Consider the following 26,807-nt stretch of genomic DNA (forward strand, 5'->3'; position numbering starts at 1 on the left):
ATAAGCAGGAAGATGGGGAGTAAGGGAAACAAAGCACAGGGCAATGGCCTGGGCAAGTGGAGGTAACTGGCTGGGGATGTCGATGTCTCCCTGACCCCTTCCAGGAAGGCATCTTGGATAGCACAAGCCTCAGAAGTGGGGAGAGTGGAAGGATGCTGCTGAGGTCCCTCCAGTCAGCCCATTGTGTGCTAGCTTTGCGGATACAAAGCTTTGTTGATGGGGAACCCTGTCCTGAATAACCCCCGTCCCCCTCGCCCCGACACCAGCGCACACGGAGTGACTAAGACGACCTGTTTACACTCGGCCCTCTGGAAGCCCTTTGAGGGTTGGGTTCATTTTGATTTTCCATGTCACGGGGCGGGGGTGGGGGGTGTGGGGGGGTGTCTAACCCAAGGTCTTATATACAGCTGGTGCTCAATACTTAAGTGAGGATGAGTGAGTGTCTGTAAAAACCTTGGCAGCCTGTACAGCCCCCAGCAGGCATTCATTCCATCAACCACAGAAAGACCCCTGTCTTCTCAGCTTGCCTATTGGGAAGTTCTTTTTGATCACTAACCCCCACTCTTCCCCTTTCTTTTTCTCCTTCCTTTCCCCACTTCCCCCTCCCTTCCTTCCTCCTTTCTTTCCCTCTCCCTCTCTTCCTCCCTCCCTTCTTTTTCTTTTTCCCACTGCATATGGAAGGTCCCCTGGGCCAGGGATTGAACTGCATCACAGCAGAGACCCAAGCAGCCCAGTGACAACACTGGATCCCTAATCCACTGCACCACAAGGGAACACCCTGCCCCATTTTTTAATGGCAGTATTGATTTCCTTTAGATCTACTAACCTTTTCCAAACCCATTAAGGCTTTCTTTTTTTTATATAATTTAAAAAATGTTTTAAACTTAAAATTTTTTTTTTAAATTTTATTGAAGTATAGTTGATTTAAATACTGAGACGTCTCTCTTTGTCACAAATCATTGCTCTTTTGTCTCTCACCAGCGAATTTGTTTTTGCTTTTTCCCAGCCCCTCTCGCTGCTTTGGCATTTTATGGTTATGCTGTTATCCCACTGGAAGAATGTGGTTTGATGGGCCTTGGAATTAGAAGAGAAAGGGGTTCTAGTTTAGGATTTGTCACTTTCTAGTTTGGTGATCTCTCTGAAGCTGTTTCCTCATCTTTGAAAGGAGGATCATTTTTTTGCCCTAACAGTTTTTTTCAGAACTGTCATGAGAATTAAAACACACACACACATATCATTAATTTAAAATTCTAACACTTAGCAGTTGTTCAAGTGATTTTACAAAACTTCCTTCACTCCCATGAGAGAGATATAGCTAATGTACCCATTTTACAGATGTGGAGAAGCAGAGTGAAAGACGACTTGCCTAAGATCATATAGCTTCTAAGTAATAGAACCCAAATCCAGGCCTTTTAATTCTAAATTTCATGAGCACTCCATCTTTGGAGAAAAAAATTCCAACCCAGAAAAAAGCCTATGAAATGTTTTAGTAATATGTTATTACCACTTTGTGGCAAGGGTGAATAAGCATAAAGAAGCATCATGCCTGACGCTGAGTTGGCTAGCTAGCCAGTGAAGGCGTCTGTCCTTTCCCATGGCACCCCCTGACTCACCTGTTGGACAGGTAGGGGGAAGGGGACAGTAATCAGTCTTACCTGCTCCGAGGGAGGGTGGGGCAAGACACACCCCATCTCTTCCATTGGTTCTTTCCTTAGTCTTACTGACAGTTCCTTGCCCAATCAGGAGGAAGTAACCTTCAATCTGCCAATAGGTGTGGAGTTAGGATGGAATCTCAAGTTGGAGACCTTCCCCAGGGCCGAGTGGCAGTCCCTGGGGCCAATGGCCAGCGGATAAACAGAGGCGGCGGTGAAAGGGGACTGGGCGCAAGGCTCCGCCCCGCGATGGGACAGTCAGGCGAGGCAGCCAGTGAGTCCGCATCAGCGGGTGGGTGTCTCCCTCAGGGGCGGAGCTAAGAGGGGGCGAGAGGCGTGGCTTGGCTGTCAGGTCCCTTTGCCTTTTGTTCGGTTACTGAGTTGCTGCCTTGGCCAGAGTCCGGAGCAGCCGCCGCCCGAGCGCGCCGAGCTCAGTTCGCAGCCCGCGCCGGCTCCCATCCCCGCCCGACCCCAACCCAGCCCGGCCAGGCTCCACACGCAGGTGCGGACGATCGGAGCAGGTACTGCTGGAGCGAGGGAAGGGCTGCGAACGGCCGAAAGGCCGATCCCCGCGGTGTCTGGGCAGGTGAGGGCGGGAGCCAGGGAGCGCCACCCTGCACCAGCGGCAGGGGGCGCGCTGGGGTCCTGGGCGCGGAGACTTAGTGGGCGCGAGATTCTGGTGGAGCGCGCTTAGGGGCTCCAAAAGCCAGGGTCAGAGAAGGGCGAGGAGGATCAGGGCAGGTGCCTCCGGGGTCCTGCCTCCCACGGGGTCCCCGGAGCTCGCCTGACGCCGCGTCCCCGACTCTGGCCCTGACTCTTGCGGGGGAGACTTTAGCCTGCTGGGCCTGCGTCCCAGGGCTCACTCTGTAGTCAGGAATTTACTGTTTGGGAAACTTGCTGCCGCTGGTCTCTTTGGGGCCACCCTCACTCCACCTCACGCGTCATCTTCGCTTTCCCTCCCTCTCTACTCCCCCAGGCCTGGGTGGGGCCCTATTGTTTGCGCCCAGCTTGCCCAACTGTGGGGGCTGAGCGCACATTTTCCCAGCGACGCGGGCCGCACCTGCCGAGCAGGTGAGCACACGGAGTCCGGAGGCCCTGCCCTCCAGTTCTTGGAGCCCAGTCGGGACCATACCTGCGGGACCTCCCAAAGCTCCGCTCCCGTGGGTGCCAGGCGACGGCTCCGCCAGCGGAGGCGGGGTTGGGTGGCAGTGGGACTGGTGTAGGGCCCCGCTCCGCGCCCAGCCGGTGTCTGGCACCCGTGGCTCGCACTGGGGTTCTGGGCGGAGGGGTCGTGCACGAGTGGAGATTTCCCCCGCCCAGTTGCCAGTAGCCTGGGCTTCCAGCTTGTGGATAAGCGAACAGGACTACCCTTCCTCTGTAACCTCTTCTTGGCGGAAAAATCACCCCAAACAAACTTTCCAGGAGGAAGTATTCATGGCATCTCACTCTGGGGGTTCTCCTGCCTCCCGGCCCGGGGCTTCCTCCAGGCTTACGGGGGTCCTTCTCAGAGCAAAGCCCCCTCCCCCAGCCGGCCTGGCCGAACCTGGCCCAGTGCCTGCGCTCTGACCCCGTCCTCCCTGCCCCCACCTCCATCCTGTTTGCTAGGCCCCTGGGGCCTGAGGTGGGGGCCGGGGTGGGGGGTGGGCCAAAGGGGAAGCAGCTTCTTCCTTCTCTTCCTGCCTCCGGGGACCACCACACCCCCTCGCCAGAGGCCTGCCCCGGAGGCTCTCTCCCGACCCTGCCCCCCTCCCCAGGAATGGGGGTGGGGCAGGGCCGGCCCAACATGACTGGGGCGGGGGGCGATTGTTCTGGTCTTCCCCCCCCCCCCCCCGTCCCATCCCCCACGTTCTGTAGCTGGCTGGTAATTGAGGCCGGGGAGCGTGGAGCAGTGGGGCTGGGTTTCCATTTGATTGCTGGATTTTCAAGGTGCATTCCTTCCTTCCAGAGCCTTTGCAGTCCTCTTGCCACCCATCTTCTTTCCTGAGAGAGTTCCATGGGGAAAGTGGGACTGAAAGAAGGCTTCTGGGGGGAAGGTTTCAGGCAGAACTGCCTTAGCGCTTGGCTCCCACCCCCAGTTTCCTGTGAGCCCCTGCCCTGGCCTCCCCGGGGAACAGAAGGGGAGAGTGGAGAGCCAAGTTCTCCCTCATTCCGGGGATGGAGGGGAGGTTGGGTCAGGGAGTCAGGGTTGCTTGCCCTGACTCACTTGGAAAGAGCTGACTTCCGACAACTCTACGTGGGGGCAGAGGTCAGGACGCACCCCCAGTAGAGTGCCCTGGCCTGGGATCAGGCTCTGCCCTGGGTCGGGGAGCTTGAGGAGGGAACCCCTCATCCCTGTACCGCTCCAGTGGGTGTCACGAGGGCAAGGAGTTTGGGCAAAATAACCTGTTTTCCTCCTTCTCTGTGCCAAAGTGGAGGAGGGGAAGGCATTGTAATTACACTGGTTAAATGATTAGTTTAGCTAATCTGGTTTGTGGCTGCGATGAAAAGATAATACTGAGGAATGATTGCTGGGAGGTGCAAACTGGTTACTTACTGGACTAAAGGGAGAGGCGGGCAAAAGGGAGGATGGATCCAAATGGTCATTTTTTTGCTGGATCAAGCCCCAGCTTGGGTGACACGAGCCTTCTGCATCCCTCTATCCAATCGCCCCCAACCCAGTTATACCCCATTCCCACTGGAACCTCTGAGCTGCCAGGGCTGAGGCTTTGAGTGCCACACATGGGATGGAGGTACCCATGGGGCGGGTACAGGTGAGGGGGGTTCTCCCCAGCCTGAGAGGGCTTGGGGAAAAGAGCCATCTTAGAATGAGTTGGGCAATCGATGCCTCTGCAGAAGGGATGTTATTTGGAGAGATGTCTTAGTGGGGCAGTGCTGAGCATGATTTGGACTGTTCTAGTTCACGATTGGAATGAACTGGGTTTGATTCCCACTTCTGTCACTCTTTGCTGACGTGGCCTCCATCCAGTCACTTCGCCTCTCTGATCCTCAGTGACCTCCCAGGCGAAATGGGAATAATAGTACCACCTACCCGTAAGTCTTTGATAAATGGAAACTTCAGAACCCAGGGACCACTTTCATGAAACTGTTCTCACCTAATCCCTAGGACCATCCCTCAAGGCACATATCATTACCCCCATTCCACAGGTGAGGAAATTGAAACTCGGGAAAGCTGAGTAACTTGCCCAAGGTTGCCCAGCGAGACCCAAACAGGGCCAAGGCTGGCATTTGGGTCCCTTGGCTACAGGCCCAGAGCTTGCCATGTCACCCAGCTCTGGCCCTGGGAAGAATTTTGCTGCCACCCCCTTCTTGCTTTGGGAGTCTGGGGAGAAGAGAGTTTGAAAGGGCCCAGGATGGTATGTGTGGGTGGTGAAGGTGGGGGCAGGGCTGTCAGGTGGGGGTGACTCACCTCCCAGTCTCCAGCCCTCTGAAACCTCCCCTCCCCCCCCACATGGCTTGGTTTGGGGTTCCTAGTGGAGGGAGCTACCTCCCCAAGGCGGGAGCGCTCTGGCGGATGCATGGAGGGGGTTGTGGCTGGGAGAAGAGGGCAGGGGTCAAAGCTGCGGCTGCCTCCTGGTTTCAGCTGGGCAGAACCATGAGACTGTTCTGGGCTCGTCCCTGTTTAGGAAGTGGGAGTTGTCTGCTTTGCTGGGGGCTGGCGCTGTGCCAAGATAAGGGGGAGGGGAGGCGTTCCCTGGGGAGCAGAGAGAAATGAAAGTCAGATTCAGGACCGGACCAGTGTCCTGCTGGACTCTCCCAGTCAGCGCTGCCAGGCTGCTCTTGGGCGGGGAGCTGGCTAGGGAGCTGGGAGCCCTGGGGGCTGAGAGTAGGTTTTCTGCAGCTGAGAGCCTTTCTGGGGAGGAGGGTGGGGTCAGCAGAGCCTTGGTCCTCAAGGGAGGGCTGGTGCCACTGTCCTCAGACCTGCCTGGTTCTGGCACCTGGTCTGCTTACTAGGTACCTGATAGCAGAAGGCACCTGGGAAATGGGGCCTCTATGTGTGTCAGTACCGCCTGGGTACCGAGCACTGGGCTTCCGGATGCCTTGAGCTCAGGAGAGGATCCCTGGGGATTATTGGTCCTGGAGAGGGGAAGCCTGCGGGGACTTGAAGTGACAGAGAAGAGAATGAACTCTGTCCTGGCTGACTGCCATAAAGAGGGCGATGGGCTTGCTGTCTTCCAACACCCCCCGAGGACACAAGAGTGATGGGGACACTTATGGAAGGAATGGATGCTGGACAGGAGGAAAAACTTCCTTTCTGTTAGAAATGAGACCCTGAGTCGACGAATAAGAGGGAGGGAGATGCTGGTGGAGCCTAAGCATTGACTCTGCTCTGAAGCGGGGCCCCATCCGTCTGAGCTGGGGGAGGGCCCGCATGCCCCGGGGAGAGAGGGCAGGCAAGAATCACTTTTTTTTTTTTTTTAGGGCTTCACTCACAGAATATGTGGGTTCCCAGGCTAGGGGTTGAATTGGAGCTACAGCTGCTGGCCTACACCACAGCCACGGCAAGGCGGGATCCGAGTTGCATCTGCCACCTACACCACAGCTCATGGCAACGTTGGCTCCTTAACCCACTGAGCAAGGCCAGGGATTGAACCTGCAACCTCATGGTTCCGAGTCAGATTCGTTTCCGCTGCGCCACGATAGGAACTCTCATGATAGGAAATTCCACGATAGGAACTTCCACTACCCTTTTGGCCAAGTCAGTGGGGGTCCCTGGGGAAATGCGTGTCTTTGGGGAGTTGAGACTTGGCGGTGCGAGGGACAGGTAGCCATGAGCCACTGGCCCAGTGACCCCTGTAAAGGGAAAGAGCAGTGTGGCTGGGACAGGTCCTCTGGGTCTGTGTCCCTGCACGTGACACCAGGAGGCCTCCCTTCTGGGACATAGTTGAACCTTGTGGAGGTGTGGGGTGGGGGCACAAACTGCCCCAATTTCCAGCAACTTCCTTGTCCAGCTGAATAGAAAACTCTGACCACTTCCCCTTCGCTCAGCCTCCTGGCACCTCAGCCTCTGTTGAGGAAGCTCAGCTTTCTGTGACCTGTGGAGTGTGGCTTAACAGGTTGGCTTTCCTTCCCCGCTGTGGGGACAGCAGACTCTTGTCTCTTGATTCTCATTGCTGGCGAGTGGCAGGAACCAGGGAGAATTAGGATCGGGCTGGGCAGTCAATACACTGCTCATGTGGGGTTGAGGTAGAGGTTGTGAAAAAGTAATATCGGATCATTTTATAAAACAGTCGGAAAGTTTAGGAAAGTTTGAGAAGAAGGAAAAAACCCACCCATACTCACCCTCCGTGGGGGCACCTACCAACTACCATTTCTTTTTGTCTTTTTTGTTGTTGTTGTTGTTGTTGCTATTTCTTGGGCCGCTCCCGCGGCATATGGAGGTTCCCAGGCTAGGGGTCTAATCGGAGCTGTAGCCACCGGCCTATGCCAGAGCCACAGCAACGCGGGATCCGAGCCGCGTCTGCAACCTACACCACAGCTCACGGCAACGCCGGATCGTTAACCCACTGAGCAAGGGCAGGGACCGAACCCGCAACCTCATGGTTCCTAGTCGGATTTGTTAACCACTGCGCCACGACGGGAACTCCCCCAACTACCATTTCTTCCCCTTCTCTTTTCTTCTCTGGTTTCTCAGCCTCAATCTTAGATGAGCTCATGCTTTGGAGACAGTCACAAATTTTAACCCGAGCTTTATCCAAATCCCAGCTTTCTCCAGCAAAATGCTGAACCGGGAAGTACCCGTTGGGTCTTCTTTGCGCTTCCAGGAGAGGGTCAGGCAGTGATCCCTGCAGAATGAGACCCCAGGGAATATCACCCTGAGGAATAGGCACCAGTTGGGGTCAGGTTCCCCAAGTTCCCCTGGGGGTGGTTGGGGGGGACAGCGGACACTCGTGAACTGAGACACGTCACCAACACAAGTGAGTCCTTTGCTGTTGTTTCCTGAGGCTCGTAAAGTGTTTTTCTGCTTCCAGGAGTCCTGGTTTGAAGTCATCTACTGGTTTGGGATTTTTGCCCACCCAGGCTCCCCAGCAGGGAATGGAGCTCCGGCTGGAGCCCTCTCTAGGGGAGCCCAGAGGTTCCCAGAGTCCAGCCACCTGGCCGGGCATTTTCCTCTCCTCCAAGTCCCCTTCATTTTCCCACCCTGGTTTGTTTGCCTTGGGAAGGAGCCCAGAAGGAAGAAAATAAACAGCAGCTGGGTTGGCCTGACCTGAGCCTCCTCCACCCTCAGCCAGTCCTGGGCCACAGCTCGGGCTGTCCTCCAGACTGGAAGTAAGGGCTTTCCGCCGGAAGCTCAGGATGGGCTTCTGTGTCTTCTCCTGCCGCCCCCCCCCCCCCGGGGCCCTGGCAGTGCCTGGCGCCCACTTTGGTCTCTGCCCCCTTGGAGTGACCAGTCAGATGGGGGAGATCAGAGTATCTGCCAAGGCACCTCTAGTCTGCAGGGGGGCTTCTCCTGGAACCATCAGTCTGAGGGGAGAGGCCTAGTTAGGAAGCCCCAGCCTGACGAGGGAGGCAGGGCTCTCAAGGGAAGCAGTCCTGTCTGTCTCTACTTTTCTAGAGTCTGTTTCCGTCTGTGCTTGGGACCGCTGGCCAAGTCTCTGCTGGAGCCAGAGACAGAATGGGGAAGGGCTGGTGACCCTACAGAGCCCAGCCTCTCCCCTGGGGCTGCTATGTGGGGAATGTCCAGGCCTGACTGGCCGGCTCACCCCCGGTTGCAGAGCATGTGACCCAGGAGAGGGGCGGTGCTGTGTCTCCACCTGGCCTCCCCTCCCAGGACCTGGGATATAACTCATCCTCCCTGCCACATGCCCGCCCCACCCCAGGGACTCTGGCCTAGAGCCTGGACGCAGCTCCCCTCCCAGCTCTCATCTGAGGGGGTCAAGGAAAGGAAGCCTGGGTCTTAACCTGGATACTGGGTCCCAAAAGAGGAGGCTGACTGCCGGCGACCTTGCCAGGCCCATCTCTGCGGGCGTCCCCCTGCCACATCTCTGCTTCCCTCATGGGAGACTGCTCGCCCGGGCCTTTCCTAGAAACGGAGGCCTTACTTGGTCACAGCGTGTACGAGCCACACAGCACACAGTGGTCTGAAGAAAGGAGTGTCTCCGCTGGACAGACGAGGAATGAGAGCCTTTAACCAAGTCACGGGCTGCGTGCCTTTGTGACTTGCCCACTCGCACACGGCCAGAGAAGGGTGGCGCTGGGTGTACTTCTCCCCCGAGTCCCACGCTCTCCTCACGCCCTGCCCACAGCGCCCTTCCTCTGCCATTGTTTGACCCCATGATGTGGTCCAAGTCTACACAGGGTGCTGGCCTCTGGCCTAAGGAGCTTCTGGAGGGCCTGCCTGCTCTTCTGGTCCTCGAATGCAGTGGTTCTAAGCCTGGTCCCAGCATGCCTCTTGGGCGGCCAATTCCTGTCCTGGTTTCCAGGTGTCTTATGGACACTCGGCATCGTGTCACTGCTGGTGGGGCCTGGGGAGGGGGGGCAGGAGCCTGATGTAGCTCTGGTAGGAGTTCTTCTTTTTTTTCTTTTTAGGGCTGCACCTGTGGCATATGGAAGTTCCCAGGCTACGGGTCGAATCAGAGCTGCAGCTGCCGGCCTACACCACAGCTCGTAGCAATGTCAGATCCAAGCTGCATCTGTGACCCATGCTGCAGCTTGCAGCAACGCTGGATCCTTAACCCACTGAGCGAGACCAGGGATCAAACTCAAATCCTCATGGATTCTAGTTGGGTTCTCAACCCACTGAGCCAAAGTGGGAACTCCCGGGAGTTTTGTTTTTTGTTTTTCTTTTTAGGGCTGCACCCACGGCATATGGATGTTCTGAAGCTGCCGGCCTACACCACAGCCACATCCATGCCGGATCTGAGCTGTGTCTGTGACCTACACCACAGCTCATGGCAACGCCGGATCCTAACCCTAATCCACTGAGCGAGGCCAGGGATCGAACCCGCATCCTCCGGGACACTAGTCGGTTTTGTTACCGCTGAACCATGATGGCAACTCCCAAGGGTTCTTCTTAATGTCAGGGCAGGGCTCTGCCAGGACAGGCTTGGATTTAGGCTGCCTAACACCAGCCTCCGCAGGTGGCTCAGGCCGAGGAGGAAGTAGAAGTGAAGGGCAGGGTTCACCTGAAAGCAGCCTCCTTGCTTTCTTGCAGATTCCCAGCCCGTGTAGACCGGTGGGGGAAGGGTCATTTGCACTCTCTCTCCAGGCCCCCCCCCCTCCCCGTCTTCTCTCTTCCTGTCCCTTGCGAGGTCCCCCACCCCACCCTGTGATCTCTGAGCTGTCTTCTTCCTCCTGTGTTGCCAACAATAGAGCGTGCTGCTAAACAAAGCGCCCCCATTCAACTCAGAGCACCGCCCCATGTCTGGCTCTGCCCGTCTCCTGCCCACCTCCTACCGGGTGCCTGGCCAGGGCCCACGTCTGTCTCGCCTCCTTCCACCCTGGCCCTGTCCAGGGACATTGTGGCGGGTCTGACTACAGGTCCAGGGTGGAGAGGGACGAGCCCAAACAGGGTGCGGCCTCCTCCACCCTGGGAACTGCAAAAACAGCACTTTTGTTTCTTGAGGGAGAATTCCTTTAGTTCTCCTGGGGAGTGGGTGGGGAGAGAGGTGGGGCAGCCTGACAGTCCTGCCTGAGCTTTGACTTATATCTACCCTGGGTCAGGAGTAGCTCTTCCCAGCATCCTTTTTTTTTTTTTAGCTTTTTAGGGCCACACTCGTGGCCTATGATAGTTCCCAGGCTAGGGGTCAAAATGGAGCTGCAGCTGCCAGCCTACGCCACAGCCACAGCAACTCGGGTTCCAAGTCACTTCTGTGACCTACACCACAGTTCACAGCAATGCTGGATCCTTAACCCACTGAGTGAGGCCAGGGATCGAACCCCCGTTTCTTAACGGATACCAGTTGGGTTCGCTACCGCTGAGCCGTAATGGGAACTCCTCCAGCATCCTTTCTTCAGGAAGGGTCTGGCGTATGTTCTCTCTGAACTGTTTTCCATTTCTGACCTTGCCCACTCTCTGGTCTCTTGCCTTCTCTGGTCTCTCATGGGGGTTCTAACTCCTCATTCCTAGAATCTTAGATACCTGAGTTCCTCTGAGATCACCTGAGCCACCCTTAGTGTCGATGAAGCACAGAGAGGGAAGGGTGTTTGCCAAGAACACACAGCAAGTTTGCAGTGGAGCTGGGACTGGAACCTGGGACTCCAGATTTCTGGGCAGCTGGTGCTCTGCTCCACCTATGCTCCCTCCGGTCCCCTGCAGCAGGGTCTCCTTGACCTCGGGGATCCCTCCTTCCCTGGGCCCCCTGGTAGGACCCAGGGGGGGCAGTCCTGCTTGGTGGCTGGAGGCAGGTTGGCAGTGAAGTGAGGCAGACCTGAATTTGAGAAGAGCGTCGCTGTTTCTCAGAGCGGAGCCTGTTTCCTCATCTAGGAAACTGGGAATAATAAAAGCCAACGATGCTGGAGTTCCCGTTGTGGCTCCACAGGTTAAGAACCTGACACAGTCTCTGTGAGGATGAGGGTTCCATCCTGGGCCTTGCTCGGTGGGTTAAGGATCCAGCGTTGCTGTGAGCTGTGGTGTAGGTTGCAGGTGCGGCTTGGATCTGGCATGGCTGTGGCTGTGGCTGTGGTGTAGGCCGGCAACTGCAGCTGGCATGTGACCCCTAGCCAGTTTCCATATGCCTAAGGTGAGGCCTTAAAAAGAAAACAAACAAACAAACAGCCAAACAACCAGGCGGCCAGGGTTGCTTCAAGGGGAGCATGAGATTCATTTCATAATTAAGGACACTGTCCTCCAGCTCCCCGTCCCCCACCCTCACCCCGCCATGGATCCTTTGAGCTGCATGAGGCCTCTGTTTCGCCCTGGGCAGCTGTCCAGCCCTCAGCTTCTCTTGGCTCCAGGCCCGGGCTGGCGGCGGTGGTCAGGGGCTTGCCGAGGACACGCCCCTCCCACGGCCAGCTTTGACCTCCGTGGTCCCTTTGGACATGGGGCCGTCGAGGGTCCCTGAGTTTCTGGGCAAGGCTTGCTTGGCTGAGAAGCGCCAGGCCTGGGCAGCAGTGTCTACTGGGGAGCGGCTTTTTCTGGCTCAGACGGGGTGTTTTTACTGCTGGGGTGGAGAGGTCCAGCTTGTCCTGAGCGGACCTGACCCAGGCTCAGCAATCATGTTGGCTCGGCTCTCTGCCTAGCCAAGTGGCATTTACATGGTTAATGCAGCCGTCTCTACAGACGAGGTTTCGTCTTCCTTCTGGTTTCATCTTCAAGGCCTCCTGCCTGAATTTTCTCCTCCATGGGGTCTGTTGTGCGACGGGCTTTCTCCTCCTGAGCTCTCTTGTGTTCTCGGCCTTTCCAGGGAAGCCAGGGGTGCTGGGCAGTGTGTGGTTAGGGCAGGAGCCAGGTGTGTGTGGGGGGGTGGTCCCCCTGAAATAGCCGCACTTGGCTGGTGCCTGCAAAGCAGCTGGGCACATCTGGCAGCGCCAAGCCTGCTTCTCTGTATCAGCCCGAAACTCTGAGTCACTCAGGGTGACAGAGGCGAGGAAGATCCCTTGACTACTGGGAGCTGGTTTGGGAGCTGGTCTGGCTGCTGCCTCCTGTTCTGGGCGTCCTCACCGGCGGGGGAGGGTCAGCGTCACCATAAAAGGCAGGGAGATCTGGAGTTCCCCTCGTGGCTCAGTGGTTAACGAACCCAACTAGTATCCAGGCCTCGCTCAGTGGGTTAAGGATCCGGCCTTGCTGTGAGCTGTGGTGTAGATTGCAGATGCGGTTTGGATCCTGAGTTGCGGTGGCTCTGGTGTAGGCCGGCAGCTGTAGCTCTGATTTGACCCCTAGCCTGAGAACCTCCATATGTTGTGGGTGTGGCCCTAAAAAGACAAAAGACCAAAAAAAAAAAAGGCGGAGAGAGCTGAAGGATTGTCCTTCTGAAAGGTGGCCCTGGGGCTGTCCTGGAAGGCATGGCCCTTGTGATCTTTGTTCCTGGGGTGGGACCAGGCTCAGCAGCCATTCCAGCCTCGTCCCCCCTGGGTCTCCTAACGTGATAGGACAGTGGGTTAGAGATGCGGTGTGCTGCCGCCCAGCCTCCCAGGCAGACTAGCCTGGGGTCTGCTGCTTGCCATCAAGGCCACACTGGGTGTGCCCAAGCCACAGAGTCAGGTGTCACTCACACTGTGCCTGGTCCCAGCTCTGCCATTTCTCTGCTGTACCCTCTCCCTGGGTGGAGCCTCAGTCTCCCCAGCTGTAAATGTGGGTAACAGGGCATGTGCTTTGAAAGCCAATTGTGAGGGTGATGGCATTTGTGAAAAGTCGGCACAGGGAGGCCCTCCCTGGGGCCCGGCTTCCATGGCCCCTTCTCAGCTGCTGGACCCTGAAAGTCAGCTCCCGAGACAGGTGGGCCGGGTGGATCAAGCGGGGCTCCCCCTCCCTGGTACCGAGTCCAGGGTCCTAGCTATTCGTGAGCCTCAAGTGCTCCCCCAAGTCTCTGAATAGCAGTGACCACCCTGAGGAGGTGAGAAACCCCCCTGGGGGGAGAGGCCATACAGATGCCCGGCCATGGCCACCAACACTGAGCACCTGCTGTGTGCCAGCCACGGTGTGGCATCCTTCGCCCATTTGGTCCTCAGAATAGCCTGTGAGGAAGGAGCTTAGAGCCAAAGACTGAGGTTCCGTGGAGCCACGAATTGCCCAGTAGTACGTGGCTGAGAGCTGACCTGGGATTCAGAATTCCGGGAAAGGAGCTGGGACACTGGCAAGATGGGGAGTCTTAGGGCCTGAGCCTCTGATCCTGCCCCACCTGCAGCTTGGGGCTCCCAGGAGAAACCTGTCTGACTGCTTCCCTGCCCCACCTGGTTCCTTGCCCACCGCTTGGGGTGTAGCTGCCTCACCTCTGCAGCCTTGCCCTGGAGGCCCTGGTGGCTTGATGGGGTGGTCTGCAGGACCCCAGAAGCCACTGGAGGCCCCGAGTGCCTTCTCCTGCCATGGGGATGTTGAGCAGGGGTGGCAAGGTAAGGGAGCTCAGGGGGCTGGGTTGGGGCCTCTGGCTCTTTACTACGCCTCCCTCCTGGGCAGGAGGTCAGAGATACAAACCCAGGACCCACACACAGGTAGCCCATCCTGGGTAGTCCTGCCCTGGGCACTCCCACCTCCCACCCCCTCCTCCACAGCCCTGAGGGCACTGGTGGGGATAAAGGGTGCTGGGGACAGGGCTGAAGATGGGGACCTGGCCAGGTGATGGGATGCTCCCGCTGAGGCCAGCTAATGACCTGCCCTTTGTGTCCCCAGCAGCCACCATGGAGGTGATGAACCTGATCGAACAGCCCATCAAGGTGACCGAGTGGCAGCAGACATACACCTATGACTCGGGCATCCACTCGGGGGCCAACACCTGCGTGCCCTCGGTCAGCAGCAAAGGCCTCATGGAGGAGGACGAGGCCTGCGGGCGCCAGTACACGCTCAAAAAGACCACCACCTACACCCAGGCGGTGCCCCAAAGCCAAGGTCAGGAGCCCCGGGGCCCCTGGGATCATGGACATACTCCAGCAGAAAACCAGGCTGGCCCTGGAGGGAGGTCAGGGGAAAAGGATGCAGCCTTTGGAGGAGGCACAGCTCCTGTTCTTAGACTCACCAGTCTGAGGGAGGAGGCGAAGCCCCTTCAAGGTGCCCCCATCTGGGAGGGAGGCAGATTCCTCTTCCGTGAAGGTCTCTATGGAGCAGGGGCAGAGATCCTGCCCCCCAGTCTGAGGGAAGAGGCACGGTCCTTGCGTGCCATGAACTTACAGTGTGAGAGGGAGGGGGCCCTGCTGCCCCTGGGGAATCCATGGACGGTGGGGAAGAAGACACAGTCCTTTTGCTCCGAGAGTCTCACACGTGAACTGGAGGCAGAGCCCGGTTCTGGGATTTTGTCACGGGTGGGGGGGTGCCCACCCACCCAGGGTGTCCGGCCTCTCTGGGGTAGAAGGTATCCGGTCCTGTCGCTGTGCACTATGCCTCCAGGGCCCTCAACGTTGCAGTGCAGCCAGCTGTGGGGCTGGGGGGCAGGCAGGGTGGGCTGTGGCGGCCTGGGCCGCTGCAGAGCTCAGCCTTGGCGCCTGGGGAGGTCCTGTCCTCCCTGACAGCAGGTAGAGGCCCTCGGGCTTGGTTGATAGCTCAAGTACAACATCCAGGTGGGAAAGCCACATGGATGCCCCTCCTTCCTGCCTAAATGGAGAATGAAACCTCTCCCTCCCTCTCCCTGGGCCATTGGGACACTCGCCAGGCCAGGGCTGCCTGGGAACTGGGGTACCTGTTGGTGGGACCACCCCCCCCACCCCCAGGCCCACCAGGGGGTGGAGGCTGGAGTCTCAGCTGAGAGCTCCCCTCCTGCTTTCTGAAACCCACCATCCTGACTTTCCCTCTGACCTGCTGTATTCTGCTGGGTGGCCCTTTGGGCCTCTACTTGCCTGTCCATATAATGGGAGAGTTGCCTCCTTTGGGGAGGATGAGGGTGTAATTAGAATCATGAGATTTCAGGGTTGAAAAGAGACCCAGGCTGTCTCATGCTACACTTACCTAATTGTTAAGGGAGGGGCATAGAGTCAGGGTTGAGTCTGGAGTCAGGGCTGTCTGAGTTCAGATCTCAGCTTAGGTTTTTTGTTTTTTGGGTTTTTTTTAATGGCTACACACATAGTATATGAAGTTTCCAGGCCAGGGACTGAATTGGAGCCACAGCTATGACCTATGCCACAGCTACGGCAATGCCCAGCTGCAGCAATGCCAGATCCTTTAACTACTGTGCCAGCCCAGGATCAAACCCACACCTCCTCAGAGACCTGAGCCACTGCAGTCGGATTCTTTCTTTCTTTTTCTTTTCTTTTTTTTTTTGTCTTTTGGCTTTTTAGGGCTACACACCTGTGGCATATGGAGGTTCCCAGGCTAGGGGTCTAATTGGAGTTGCAGCTGCCGGCCTACGACACAGCCACAGCAACGTGGGATCCGAGCCACGTCTGTGGCCTACACCTCAGCTCATAGCAACGCCAGATCCTTAACCCACTGAGGAAGGTCAGGGATCGAACTTGAGTCCTGTGGGATGCTAGTCAGATTTGTTTCTGCTGAGCCGCGACAGGAACTCCTCTTTTAAGAGCAGTTCACAACAATTATCTCATTTAATTCTCACGAGAGTTGCCTGAGATGGACAGAACAGGTGGTGCCCTATTTTACGGGTGATGTAAGGGAGGCAGTGGTGACTGGTTAGCAGTAGAAGTGGGAGTGCTGTGCTGGGAGGCAGTCCAGGGAACCGTGGTGGGCTGTCTTGTAAGGCCTGCCCTGCTCACCAGCGCCCCCTGCCGGCCCCCTGCAGCTCAGTCTCTGCCTCTTGGCCCCCAGGCGACCTGGAGTACCAGATGTCCACGACGGCCAGAGCCAAGCGGGTGCGGGAGGCCATGTGTCCCGGTGTGACGGGAGAGGACAGCTCGCTGCTGCTGGCCACCCAGGTGGAGGGGCAGACCACCAACCTGCAGCGGCTGGCCGAGCCATCCCAGCTCCTCAAGTCGGCCATCGTGCATCTCATCAACTACCAGGACGACGCTGAGCTGGCCACCCGGGCCCTGCCCGAGCTCACCAAACTGCTCAACGACGAGGACCCGGTTTGTGAGGGGCCTGGCCAGGGTGGAGGCGAGGCGGGGAGGGGAGGGGGTCAGCGGCAGGAGGGGGCCCTACCTGGGGTGGAGGGAGGTCATGGACCCAGAGCTCTTTCAGCAGGAAGAGTCTGACCTGGGTCTGTCTGAGCTTTGGGGAGGGGTCTCCTGGCCCTTTTCACATGAGCAGGCAGCCTGGTGTCTGCTCACATCCTCCCATCCGTCCCCCTGCCTCCCAGGTGGTGGTGACCAAGGCGGCCATGATCGTGAACCAGCTGTCGAAGAAGGAGGCGTCTCGGCGGGCGCTGATGGGCTCGCCCCAGCTGGTGGCAGCCGTCGTGCGCACCATGCAGAACACCAGCGACCTGGACACGGCCCGCTGCACCACCAGCATCCTGCACAACCTCTCCCACCACCGCGAGGGGCTGCTTGCCATCTTCAAGTCCGGCGGCATCCCTGCCCTGGTCCGCATGCTCAGGTGCTCACCCCTACCCACTGCGGGAGCCTGGGGCTTCCCCACTCCCTTTCCTGGGCTTCCATACATTTATTAAGCACCTACTATGTGCCAGGTGCAGAACCACGCCCAGTCCTGGTACTCAGCTGCTCACAGCCTATCAGGGGAGACAGGCTTGTAACCCACAGGTTAGTTTTCAGGATACAGGATAGACTAAGGCGGAGGTGTGTCCAAGATTGGTCAGAGGAGCTCCAAGAAGCGTTCACTCTAAGGGCAGGGGGTTGACGCATGAGTGGAGTTTGGATGGTGTAGAGGAAGGGAAGAGCACTCCAGGCAAAGGGACCAGCATGTGCAAAGTCCCTTGCCGCTTTTATCTTTCCCAGTCTTGCATTTGTTTGTTTGTTTGTTTGTTTGTTTGCGGGGTTTTTTTTTGCTGTTTAGGGCAGCCTCTGCGGCATATGGAAGTTCCCAGGCTAGGGGTTGAATTGGAGCTGCAGCTGCCGGCCTGTGCCACAGCCACAGCAATGTGGGATCTGAGCTGCGTCTGTGACCTACACCACAGCTCACGGCAATGCCTGATCCTTAATCCAGGGAGTGAGGCCAGGGATCGAATCTGCCTCCTCTGATACTAGTTGGGTTTGTAAACTGCTGAGCCACAATGGGAAATCCTGGTTTGCTTTTATTTATTTTTTCTTTTTTTGCCTGGATATGGCATTCCCAGGGACGGGGATCAGATCTGAGCCAACTATGCTGCAGCTGTGGCAATGCTGGATCCTTAACCTGCTGTGCTGGGCCAGGGACCGAACCTGTGTCCCAGTGCTCCAGAGACACCACTGATCCCGTTGTACCACAGGGGGAACTACCCAGCCTTGAAGTGCTGATTGGCCTTTTTCCTTTTCTTTTTTTTTTGTCTTTTTGCCTTTTCTAGGGCCGCTCCCGTGGCATGTGGAGGTTCCCAGGCTAGGGGTCGAATCAGAACTGCAGCCGCTGGCCTACACCAGAGCCACAGCAACGCGGGATCCAAGCCACGTCTGCGACGTACACTACAGCTCACGGCAACACTGGATCCTTAACCAACCCGCTGAGCAAGGTCAGGGATCGAACCTGCAACCTCATGGTTCCTAGTCGGATTCGTTAATCACTGCGCCACGACGGGAACTCCTGGCCTTTTTCCTCATCCACATGCCAGGCTGCCAGTTTGCTAAGGGTGGAAATAGTGATCTTACTGCCCTCCGAGTCCCTTGTGGGGCCTCTCTAGCGGGCGGCCTTCCATGTGGTTGTTACTCAGTAGGAACGGATGTCCAGGGCACCAGCTGTGTGCTTGGCACCGAGCCGGAAGCCCAGAGCAGAAGTTGTGGTCCCGGTGGAAGGTTGGGAGGTGCCATGTGCTCTGTGCATGACCGTGGGGCTGGGCTCAAGGGACGATGGATGAGATTTTAGGGGTATCAGCCTTGGGAAGGCGCCCTGCAGGAGGTGGCCCATGGTTATGCCAGGCCCCTGGGACCCACCTCACACTAACCCTCTGCCCCCATTCCCAGCTCCCCTGTGGAGTCCGTCCTGTTCTACGCCATCACCACGCTGCACAACCTGCTGCTCTACCAGGAGGGCGCCAAGATGGCAGTGCGCCTGGCCGACGGGCTACAGAAGATGGTGCCCCTGCTGAACAAGAACAACCCCAAGTTCCTGGCCATCACCACCGACTGCCTGCAGCTCCTGGCCTATGGCAACCAGGAGAGCAAGGTGGGCTGCGTCCCGCCCCCAGCCCTCACCTGCAGCCCCCATGGCATCACCTTCTATCCAGGTGCAGCCTCGAGCTGCCTCCTTCCCTTTAAATTTTAATTAATTAATTAAATTTTGGCCATGCCCGCAGTTGCCCAGGCCAGGGATCAAACCTGCCCCACAGTAGCCACCCAAGCTGCTGCAGTGACCATGCCAGATCCCAGGCTAGGGATTTAATTGGAGCTGTAGCTGCCGGCCTATGCTGCAGCCATAGCCACGCCAGATCTGAGCCACGTATCTGACCTACACCACAGCTCCCAGCAACGCCGGATCCTTAACCCACTGAGCGAGGCCAGGGATCGAACCCTCAACCTCATGGCTCCTAGTCGGATTCGTCTCCCCTGCGCCACGATGAGAACTCCCTCTATGTGATTTTTAAAAAAAGAGTTTTTTGGACTTCCTGTCATGGCGCAGCAGAAACGAATCTGACTAGGATCCATGAGGACACAGGTTTGATTCCTGGCCTGGCTCAGTGGGTTAAGGATCCGGCGTTGCTGGGAGCTGTGCTGTAGGTTGCAGATGTGGCTCGGATCTCAAGTGGCTGTGGCTGTGGCGTAGGCTGGTGGCTGTGACTTTGATTAGACCCCTAGCTTGGGAACCTCCGTATGCCAAGGGTGTGGCCCTACGAAGACAAGAAAAAAATTAAAAAATAAAAAAAATTTAAAAAGAGGGTTTTTTTGCTAGACTGTCCTCAAAACCACCCTCTATAATAGCAAATAGTGTTTTATTAAGTGGGGGCCCTGGGCTTTATTCTGAGGGAGGGCATCTTGGTTGTCCTGAATTGTCCACCTTCTTAGTGCTGTGCTGAGCATGTTCAGGTGACAGCTTTTCCCGAAGAGTAGGAAACCCTTTTCATCAGTGAGGCTAAGGGTTTTTTTGGTTGTGGTGGTTTGTTTGTTTGTTTGTTTGTTTTTTTAAAGCTTTGACCCCCCCCCCCTTTTTTTTCTTTTTAGGGCTGTTCCTGCAGGATATGGAAGTTCCCAGGCTAGGGGTCTAATTGGAGCTGCAGCTGCCAGCCTACCCTACAGCCACAGCAATGTGGGATCCAAGCTGCATCTGAGACCTACCCACAGCTCATGGCAATGCTGGATCCTTGACCCACTAAGCGAGGTCAGGGATCGATTCCCCATCCTCATGGATACTAGTTGAGTTCTTAACCATTTGAGCCATGACGGGAACTCCTGCTAAGGTTTTTCAGTATTTCTAGGCTTTTACCCAGATTGACAGATATTTTCTAAAAGGATTGCATTATTTATAATGCCATCAAAAACAAGACAAAACAAAACAAAGAGAATAAAAAGGGGGTTACTTGGTGGCTCAGCAGGTTAAGAGCCTTGTCACTGCTGCATCTTGGGTCACTGCTGTGACGTGGGTTTGATCCCTGGTCCACAAACTTCTGCATGCTGCAGTTGTGGGCCAAACAAACAAGATACAGTGCATCAGTGGCAATGTATGTTAACAGTTTTGCCTCATCCTTGCTAGCATTGTATATTATCACTTTTGCAACATTTTGTCTTATTTAATAGTCATGAAAGCTACTTAGGTTTTACCTGAAGCTCAGTAATAACAGCTCTGTCACCCTCTTCTTTCCTTGTTCCTTGTCATGTTCTCACACTCATTTCCCCCTCTCCCCACAGCTCATCATCCTGGCCAATGGAGGACCCCAGGCCCTCGTGCAGATCATGCGCAACTATAGTTACGAGAAGCTGCTCTGGACCACCAGCCGCGTGCTTAAGGTGCTGTCTGTGTGTCCCAGCAATAAGCCTGCCATTGTGGAGGCCGGTGAGTCCTGCAGCCTATGAAGATGGCCCCTGTCTGGGGTGGGGGCCCTGACCAGTGACCAGGCTCTGTCAGCCATGCCCCCCTGTGGCTGATGTGCTCCCCATCTCCCACCCCAGGTGGGATGCAGGCCCTGGGCAAACACCTGACAAGCAACAGCCCCCGCCTCGTGCAGAACTGCCTCTGGACCCTGCGTAACCTCTCGGACGTGGCCACCAAGCAGGTGAGGGAGGCTTTTGGTCCTGGGTCCGCCACCTCCGCCACCTCATCCTCCCGTCTTACAGCATCCAGCCTTCTGTCTGGGAGTCTGACCTGAGGAGCTGTGGGAGGCCTGAGGCCTCTAAGACTTGCTCTGTGGTGGTTGAGGCGGGAAGTGCTGAAGCCCCTCACCCTTTTAGCTCAAGGCTCTAATCCCTATGAGGGATTTGCAAAAGGGGGCTGATGTTTCCAAGCTGAGGTTCAGGGGTTACCAGCAGAACAATTCTGACCTACACCCTGGGGAGCAGTAGTGCAGGAGCAGTAGTGCAGGAGATGGCTTGGGGGCCCACATGGCTAAAAGCAACTGAAGGAAAAATACAGTTTCAGGACAAGTCTTCTGGTTCCTCCTACCAGCCTGACTGTCATTGCCAAAAATCACATCCGTAGTCTGCGTTTCGAGCGTCCATCGTGTGCTGGACTCTGCTAGCCTCATGGGGACATTGACTCCTGACCCCTTTCAGTTGCTGGAGATAGAGTGTGGGACCCATTGTTAGAGGAAGAAGCAGAGGCTCAGGGAGTTAGACACTGCAGAGCTGGGGTTTGAACCCAGGACTCTCGGTCCCCAGAGCCAGGGGTTTTTCTATTCCACCACATGGCTCCCTTCTGGGTTAGGGATGCTTCCTAAAAATAGATTGGCCTGGAGACCACCGAGGGCGCAGCAACAGTGAAGGCCCAGAAAGGTGAGCAGTGTGTCCAAGTGAGTCAGCCGAGCCCTTGAAGCATGAGGCCTCACAACAATCTCCTCCTGGCCTGGGGGCCTCCCGTGGCCCGAGTAGAGCTCTGTTGGGTCTCAGGACCCAGGAGAAGAGTGAAAGGGGGTGGAGAAAAGAGCATGGAGCTTAGAGACAGGTGTGGGTTCAGGTCCGGCCCACTGGCTGTGGGTCTGTGGGCAGCACACTTGACCTCTCTGAGCCTTAGCTGCTCCACAGGATAGCTCTACCTTCCCCCGGGGTGTCGGCAGGATCCGGGGATGGGGGTTTGTGGGCACAGACGGGCGGGGCTCTACGAGTATCTGCTGAGCAGGAGGGAGACCGCCTTAGGCCATCTGGCTCCCCTGGCCGCCCTCGGGCAGACCCTGCATTTGGGGGTCTCCCTCACGCTCCGCTGCCCTCCCCAACCCCAGGAGGGCCTGGAGAGTGTACTGAAGATTCTGGTGAACCAGCTGAGCGTGGACGATGTCAACGTCCTCACCTGTGCCACGGGCACTCTGTCCAACCTGACCTGCAACAACAGCAAGAACAAGACGCTGGTGACGCAGAACAGCGGCGTGGAGGCGCTCATCCACGCCATCCTGCGCGCGGGCGACAAGGATGACATCACGGAGCCCGCCGTCTGCGCCCTGCGCCACCTCACCAGCCGCCACCCCGAGGCGGAGATGGCCCAGAACTCCGTGCGCCTCAACTACGGCATCCCGGCCATCGTCAAGCTGCTCAACCAGCCCAACCAGTGGCCACTGGTCAAGGTACCACCCGCTGCCCGAGGGGGCGGGGATCAGGTGGGGAAGGAGCTCTGAAGACTGGAGACAAAGAGGCTTAAGATACAGTGGCTCCAGAAGTTCCCTTGTGGGGCACCAGGTTCAAGATCTGGGCCTTGCCAGGCTGTGTCACTGCAACGTGGGTTCGATCCCTGGCCCGGGAACATCCACATGCCGCAGGTGTGGGCGAAACAAAACAAAACAAAACAGCAGCTCTGATAAGACAAAATTTACTCTCCTCTCTCTCTCTCTCTTTTTTTTTTTTTGGTCTTTTTAAGGGCCACACCGGCAGCATCTGAAAGTTCCCAGGCCAGACGTCGAGTCAGAGCTGCAGAGGCTGGCCTACCCCACAGCCACAGCCATGAGGGATCTGAGCGGCATCTGCAACCTACACCATAGCTCACAGCCACACCGGGTCCTTAACCCATTGAGCAAGGCCAGCAATTGAACCTGCATCCCCGTGGATATGAGTGGGGCTCGTTACAGCTGAGCCACGAGGGGAGCTTCTTTTCTTTGGAGGGGGCTGGTGAAGGAGAAGAGAATAGCTTTATTGCTTTGCCAGGCAACAGGGACCACAGCAGGCTAATGCCCTAAGGACAGGGCGTGCCATTCCTCTCTTAGGTAACACTTTAGACCTCCGCGGTGGCTCTGCTCCTGAGGTCTAGAAGCTTGCCATCATGGAGCTCGGCCATCCCTTAGAAGAGAGCTTCGAATTTCACGTGCATGTGATCACCCTGGGCCGTCTCGTTCAATGGCAGGCTCCGATTCAGTAGGCTCAGGGTGGCTCTGAAAATCTGCATTTCTAACAAGCCCCCCAGGGTGGTGGTCCGTGGAGTGCACTTCTGATGCCAGAGAGTCTGGATGCAAGGGTTGTCTTCTGGCCCTGGAGAGGTGGTGGGGGTGGGGGGTGTGTGGCTAGCAGCCCCAAACTGTGGGTTGTATCGTTTCAGCCCCCGCTCTGGGACTTGGTTCTATGGCTACATCAAGATGCAAGGATGTTAGCACTGTGTCCTGTGTTCTGCTCAAACTCTGGAGGGATGCTAAAAAGTCCCCTGTCACAGGCAGGGGGGGTTGAGGGTGTGCCAGTCGGTGGGCAGGCCCAAGGGACAGAGTTGTGTGCGTGTGTGTGTATTTGTGTAGGAACAAGAGCCAAGGACGGGGTGACACCTGTGCCCGAGAGCAGAGGTGCTGCCATAAGCTGGGATCTTGCCAACAGGAATAAGAGCCAGCTGGCAGGATCTCTTATTGCCTAAGGTTTCAACCATTTAACAGTATAGATCAGAATAACTCTAGGTGGGAGTTCCCGTTGTGGCTCGGCAGGTTAAGAACCCAACTAGCAGTATCCATGAGGGCGGGGATTTGATCTCTGGCCTCGCTCAGTGGGTTAAGGATTTGGTGTTGCCGTGAGCTGTGGTGTAGGTCAAGGATGCAGCTCGGATCCAGTGTGGCTGTGGCTGTGGTGTAGGCTGGTAGCTGCAGCTCCAATTCCACCCCTAGCCTGGGAACCTCCATATGCCACTGGTGCGGCCCTAAAAAGACAAAAAGAAGCAGCACTCTAACTGACTATATATATTGTACTTCTTTAGGGGCAGCCCTTGATCTCTCCTTGGGTCTTACCCCAAGCTCGAGGTGGGGGGAGGGAGGGCTTGCATCCTGACCCACTGGCTAAGTTGGCAGGTCACCCACCCTGTGCTCACGTCCCCGTATCTCCCACAATTTTCTTTTATTTTTTTCTGCTTTTTAGGGCCGCACTCGCGGCGTGTGGAAGTTCCAGGCTAGGGTTTGAGTGGGAGCTGCAGCTGCCAGCCTGCACCACAGCCACAGGAACGCTGGATCCGAGCTGCATCCTTGACCTACACCACAGCTCATGGCAATGCTGGATCCTTAACCCACCCAGGGATCAAACCCTCTTTCTCATGGATCCTAGTCGGGTTCGTTAACCCCTGAGCCACAAGGGGATCGCCCTCCTATGATTTTCATGCCCTCCTGGCTTCTTGTTTTGAGGATCAAATGAGATGATAAATTGCTCTGCAAGAGCCGGAGGAGCCCAGGGAGGCCCCTGGGAGTTGGAGGACGCAGGGGAGGAGCCTCTTTGCAGAGCTGCCTCTGGGGACTGATTACAGTATGAGCGTCGCTGATGCAGAGGCTTTGGGGTCAGCCCTAGCAGGGACTCCCTGATAACCAGGGTTTGGGAACTATCAGAAAAGCAAGTAAGAGGAGTTACCTGGTGGCCTAATGGTTAAGGATCTCTCATTGTCACTGCTGTGGCACAGGTTCGATCCCTGGCCTGGGAACTTCCACATGCTGCTGGCGGGGCCAAAAAAAAAGAAAGAAAAAAGGAAAGCAAGTACGACTACGTTCTCTGAGAGAGGAGGTTAAGAGATAGGGATCGGGAGAGTTACTGTTGTGGAGCAGTGGCAATGAATCTGACTAGTACCCATGAGGATGTGGGTTCGATCCCTGGCCTTGCTCAGTGGGTCAAGGATCCAGTGTTGCCGTGAGCTGTGGTGTAGGTCGAAGATGCAGCTTGATCTGGTGTTTCTGTGGTTCTGGTGTAGGCCAGCAGCTCCTTGCCTAGGAACTACCATAAGCTGCAGGTGTGATCCTTAAAAAAAAAAAAAAAAAAAGAGAGAGAGAAAGAATGAAAGAGAGAAAAGGAAAACAAGAGAAAGAAAGAAAAAGAGAGACGGGGTGAGAGAGCATGGGAGCTGGTGGAATATTCTGGAATGGGGTATCAATCTATCAGGGGCTGTTAGGGTTAGACACAAATTGTATGGAATAAGGGGTATGGGCTGGGGCTGGTCCTGTTCTCTGGAGACCTTCCAGCCTGTCCGTCGCTGGCCTTGGGGACAGAAGAGATGAGAGGGGAAGAAGGAGATGATGCCAGGTGCCTGGGGTCCTCCAGGTTCCCAGGAAACACCCTTGATGGGGTGCCCCTCTTCTTGCCAGGCAACCATCGGTCTGATCAGGAATCTGGCCCTGTGCCCAGCCAACCATGCCCCACTGCAGGAGGCATCGGTCATCCCCCGCCTCGTCCAGCTGCTGGTCAAGGCCCATCAGGATGCCCAGCGTCACGTGGCTGCAGGCACACAGCAGCCCTACACGGTGAGTGGGCCCTCGCTGGGAGTCAGGGTGGCCTCTGTGTGAACACACGCGCACACGAGCAGGTAAATAGGGAGGCAAGTTGCAACTGATGCCAACCCCAAGTGCCAGGGAGGTTTGCCAGTGTCAGGGGAGGGGGTGTGGCCACGCCCAAGAGCCACCTGTTGCTAGGCCCCCCGCTCCTTTTGTGCAGGATGGCGTGAGGATGGAGGAGATTGTGGAGGGCTGCACCGGAGCCCTGCACATCCTCGCCCGGGATCCCATGAACCGCATGGAGATCTTCCGACTCAACACCATCCCCCTGTTTGTGCAGGTGAGTCTGGGACAGGTGGGCAGGAGAGGGTCCCTCCGAAAAATCCCTGCTTATCCCCACTGCTGAAAGGGGAAGGTGGGCAGCCATGGGTTTGAGGGATGGGCCAGGCATCGAGAGGTCTAGGAAGAGTCTGGAGAAGAGTGACCACACCGGGCGTGACCACGAAGCAAACCCCAGCCTGGGAAAGGCATTCCAAGCTCAAGCGCCAAGGAAGGGGCCACAAATGGAAACAAAAACTGTGTTAATGGCAGCAACAACCTAAAAGCATTAAAAAGTAAACCGCAAACTGGGAAAATATTTGCAAGCATCACAACAGACAAGAGTTTAACATCGTTCATATAAGAGAAGTCATTAGTGCAGGTCCTAGTTATGTAAGAGGCACATATAATTCCCCGATGGCTCATAAACAAACAATGCTTAACCCCAGGGGTTTAAAGAAATGAGCTTACCCCGCAGTGAGAGCCCATTTTCCACTACTGAATTGTCAAAGAAAAAAATGGGAGGGAATCCTTTGGTGACACAGCGGGTTAAGTATCTGGCGTTGTCATCGCAGCAGCCCTGGGTTGCTGCTGTGGCATCCGTTTGATCCCTGGCCCAGGAACTTCCTGCAGACTCAGCCAAAAAAAAAAAAGGGGGGGGGGGAATGCTTTGTACTGGTGAAGATGTGATAAAATGGGCAGTCTCATACCCCACCTGAGGGAAGATAAGGTGGTAAAACCTCTCCAGAAAGCAGTTTTGGGAGTTCCCATCGTGGTGCAGCGGAAACGAATCTGACTAGGAACCGTAAGGTTGAGGGTTCAATCCCTGGCCTCAATCAGTGAGTGGGTTAAGGATCCAGGGTTGCCGTGAGCTGTGGTGTAGGTCGAAGACTCGGCTCAGATCTGGCGTTGCTGTGGTGTAGGCTGGCAGCTGTAGCTCCGATTAGACCCCTAGCCTGAGAACCTGCATATGCCGTGGGTGCAGCCCTAAAACGACAAAGACAAAACCAAAAAAAAGAAAAAATAGCATAAATGTATTCACACAGGTGACAGCTGTAACGTTACTTATAATAATTAAGCGAAAATAAACTGGATGTCCAGTGATAGGAGAATGGTTAAAAAAAGAATGGTCCATTGGAGTTCCTGTTGGGGCTCAGCGGTAACCAACCCTCCTAGGATCCGTGAGGATTCGGGTTCGATCCCTGGCCTTGCTCAGTGGGCTAAGGATCTGGCATTGAGCTGTGGTGTAGATTGCACACGTGGCTCGGATCCTGCGTGGCTGTGGCTGTGGTGTAAGCCAGCAGCTACAGCTCCAATTCAACTGGGAACTTCCATATGCCTTGGGTGCAGCCCTAAAAAAAAAAAAGAAAAAAGAATGGTTCATAATATCTTGTGGTCATAGACAATGATGTTGAAGAAGAAT

General features: G+C 56.3%; 1 protein-coding gene across 6 annotated transcripts in view; it reads left to right on the top strand.

Moving 5' to 3' along the window:
• Nucleotides 1-2,015: 2,015 nt before the first annotated feature.
• Nucleotides 2,016-26,807, top strand: part of JUP (junction plakoglobin) — a 29,424-nt gene continuing 4,632 nt past the window's right edge. Inside the window, exons 1-10 of one of the 6 annotated variants that reach the window (XM_047757178.1) lie at nucleotides 2,016-2,154; nucleotides 13,918-14,133; nucleotides 15,997-16,256; nucleotides 16,487-16,725; nucleotides 18,240-18,441; nucleotides 20,118-20,262; nucleotides 20,379-20,482; nucleotides 21,641-21,979; nucleotides 24,941-25,096; nucleotides 25,287-25,406. In XM_047757178.1, coding sequence (XP_047613134.1) covers nucleotides 13,926-14,133; nucleotides 15,997-16,256; nucleotides 16,487-16,725; nucleotides 18,240-18,441; nucleotides 20,118-20,262; nucleotides 20,379-20,482; nucleotides 21,641-21,979; nucleotides 24,941-25,096; nucleotides 25,287-25,406 — 1,773 coding nt within the window. In that variant the 5' untranslated portion in view covers nucleotides 2,016-2,154; nucleotides 13,918-13,925. Of the gene's footprint in view, nucleotides 2,174-2,218; nucleotides 2,239-2,704; nucleotides 2,724-13,917; nucleotides 14,134-15,996; nucleotides 16,257-16,486; nucleotides 16,726-18,239; nucleotides 18,442-20,117; nucleotides 20,263-20,378; nucleotides 20,483-21,640; nucleotides 21,980-24,940; nucleotides 25,097-25,286; nucleotides 25,407-26,807 lie in introns of those variants that run through there. The other 5 variants (XM_047757173.1, XM_047757175.1, XM_047757174.1 and 2 more) reach the window with 5 other exon arrangements.

The sequence above is a fragment of the Phacochoerus africanus genome, chromosome 14 (genome assembly GCF_016906955.1).
Source record: "Phacochoerus africanus isolate WHEZ1 chromosome 14, ROS_Pafr_v1, whole genome shotgun sequence".
In the NCBI taxonomy this organism is placed as follows: domain Eukaryota; kingdom Metazoa; phylum Chordata; class Mammalia; order Artiodactyla; family Suidae; genus Phacochoerus; species Phacochoerus africanus.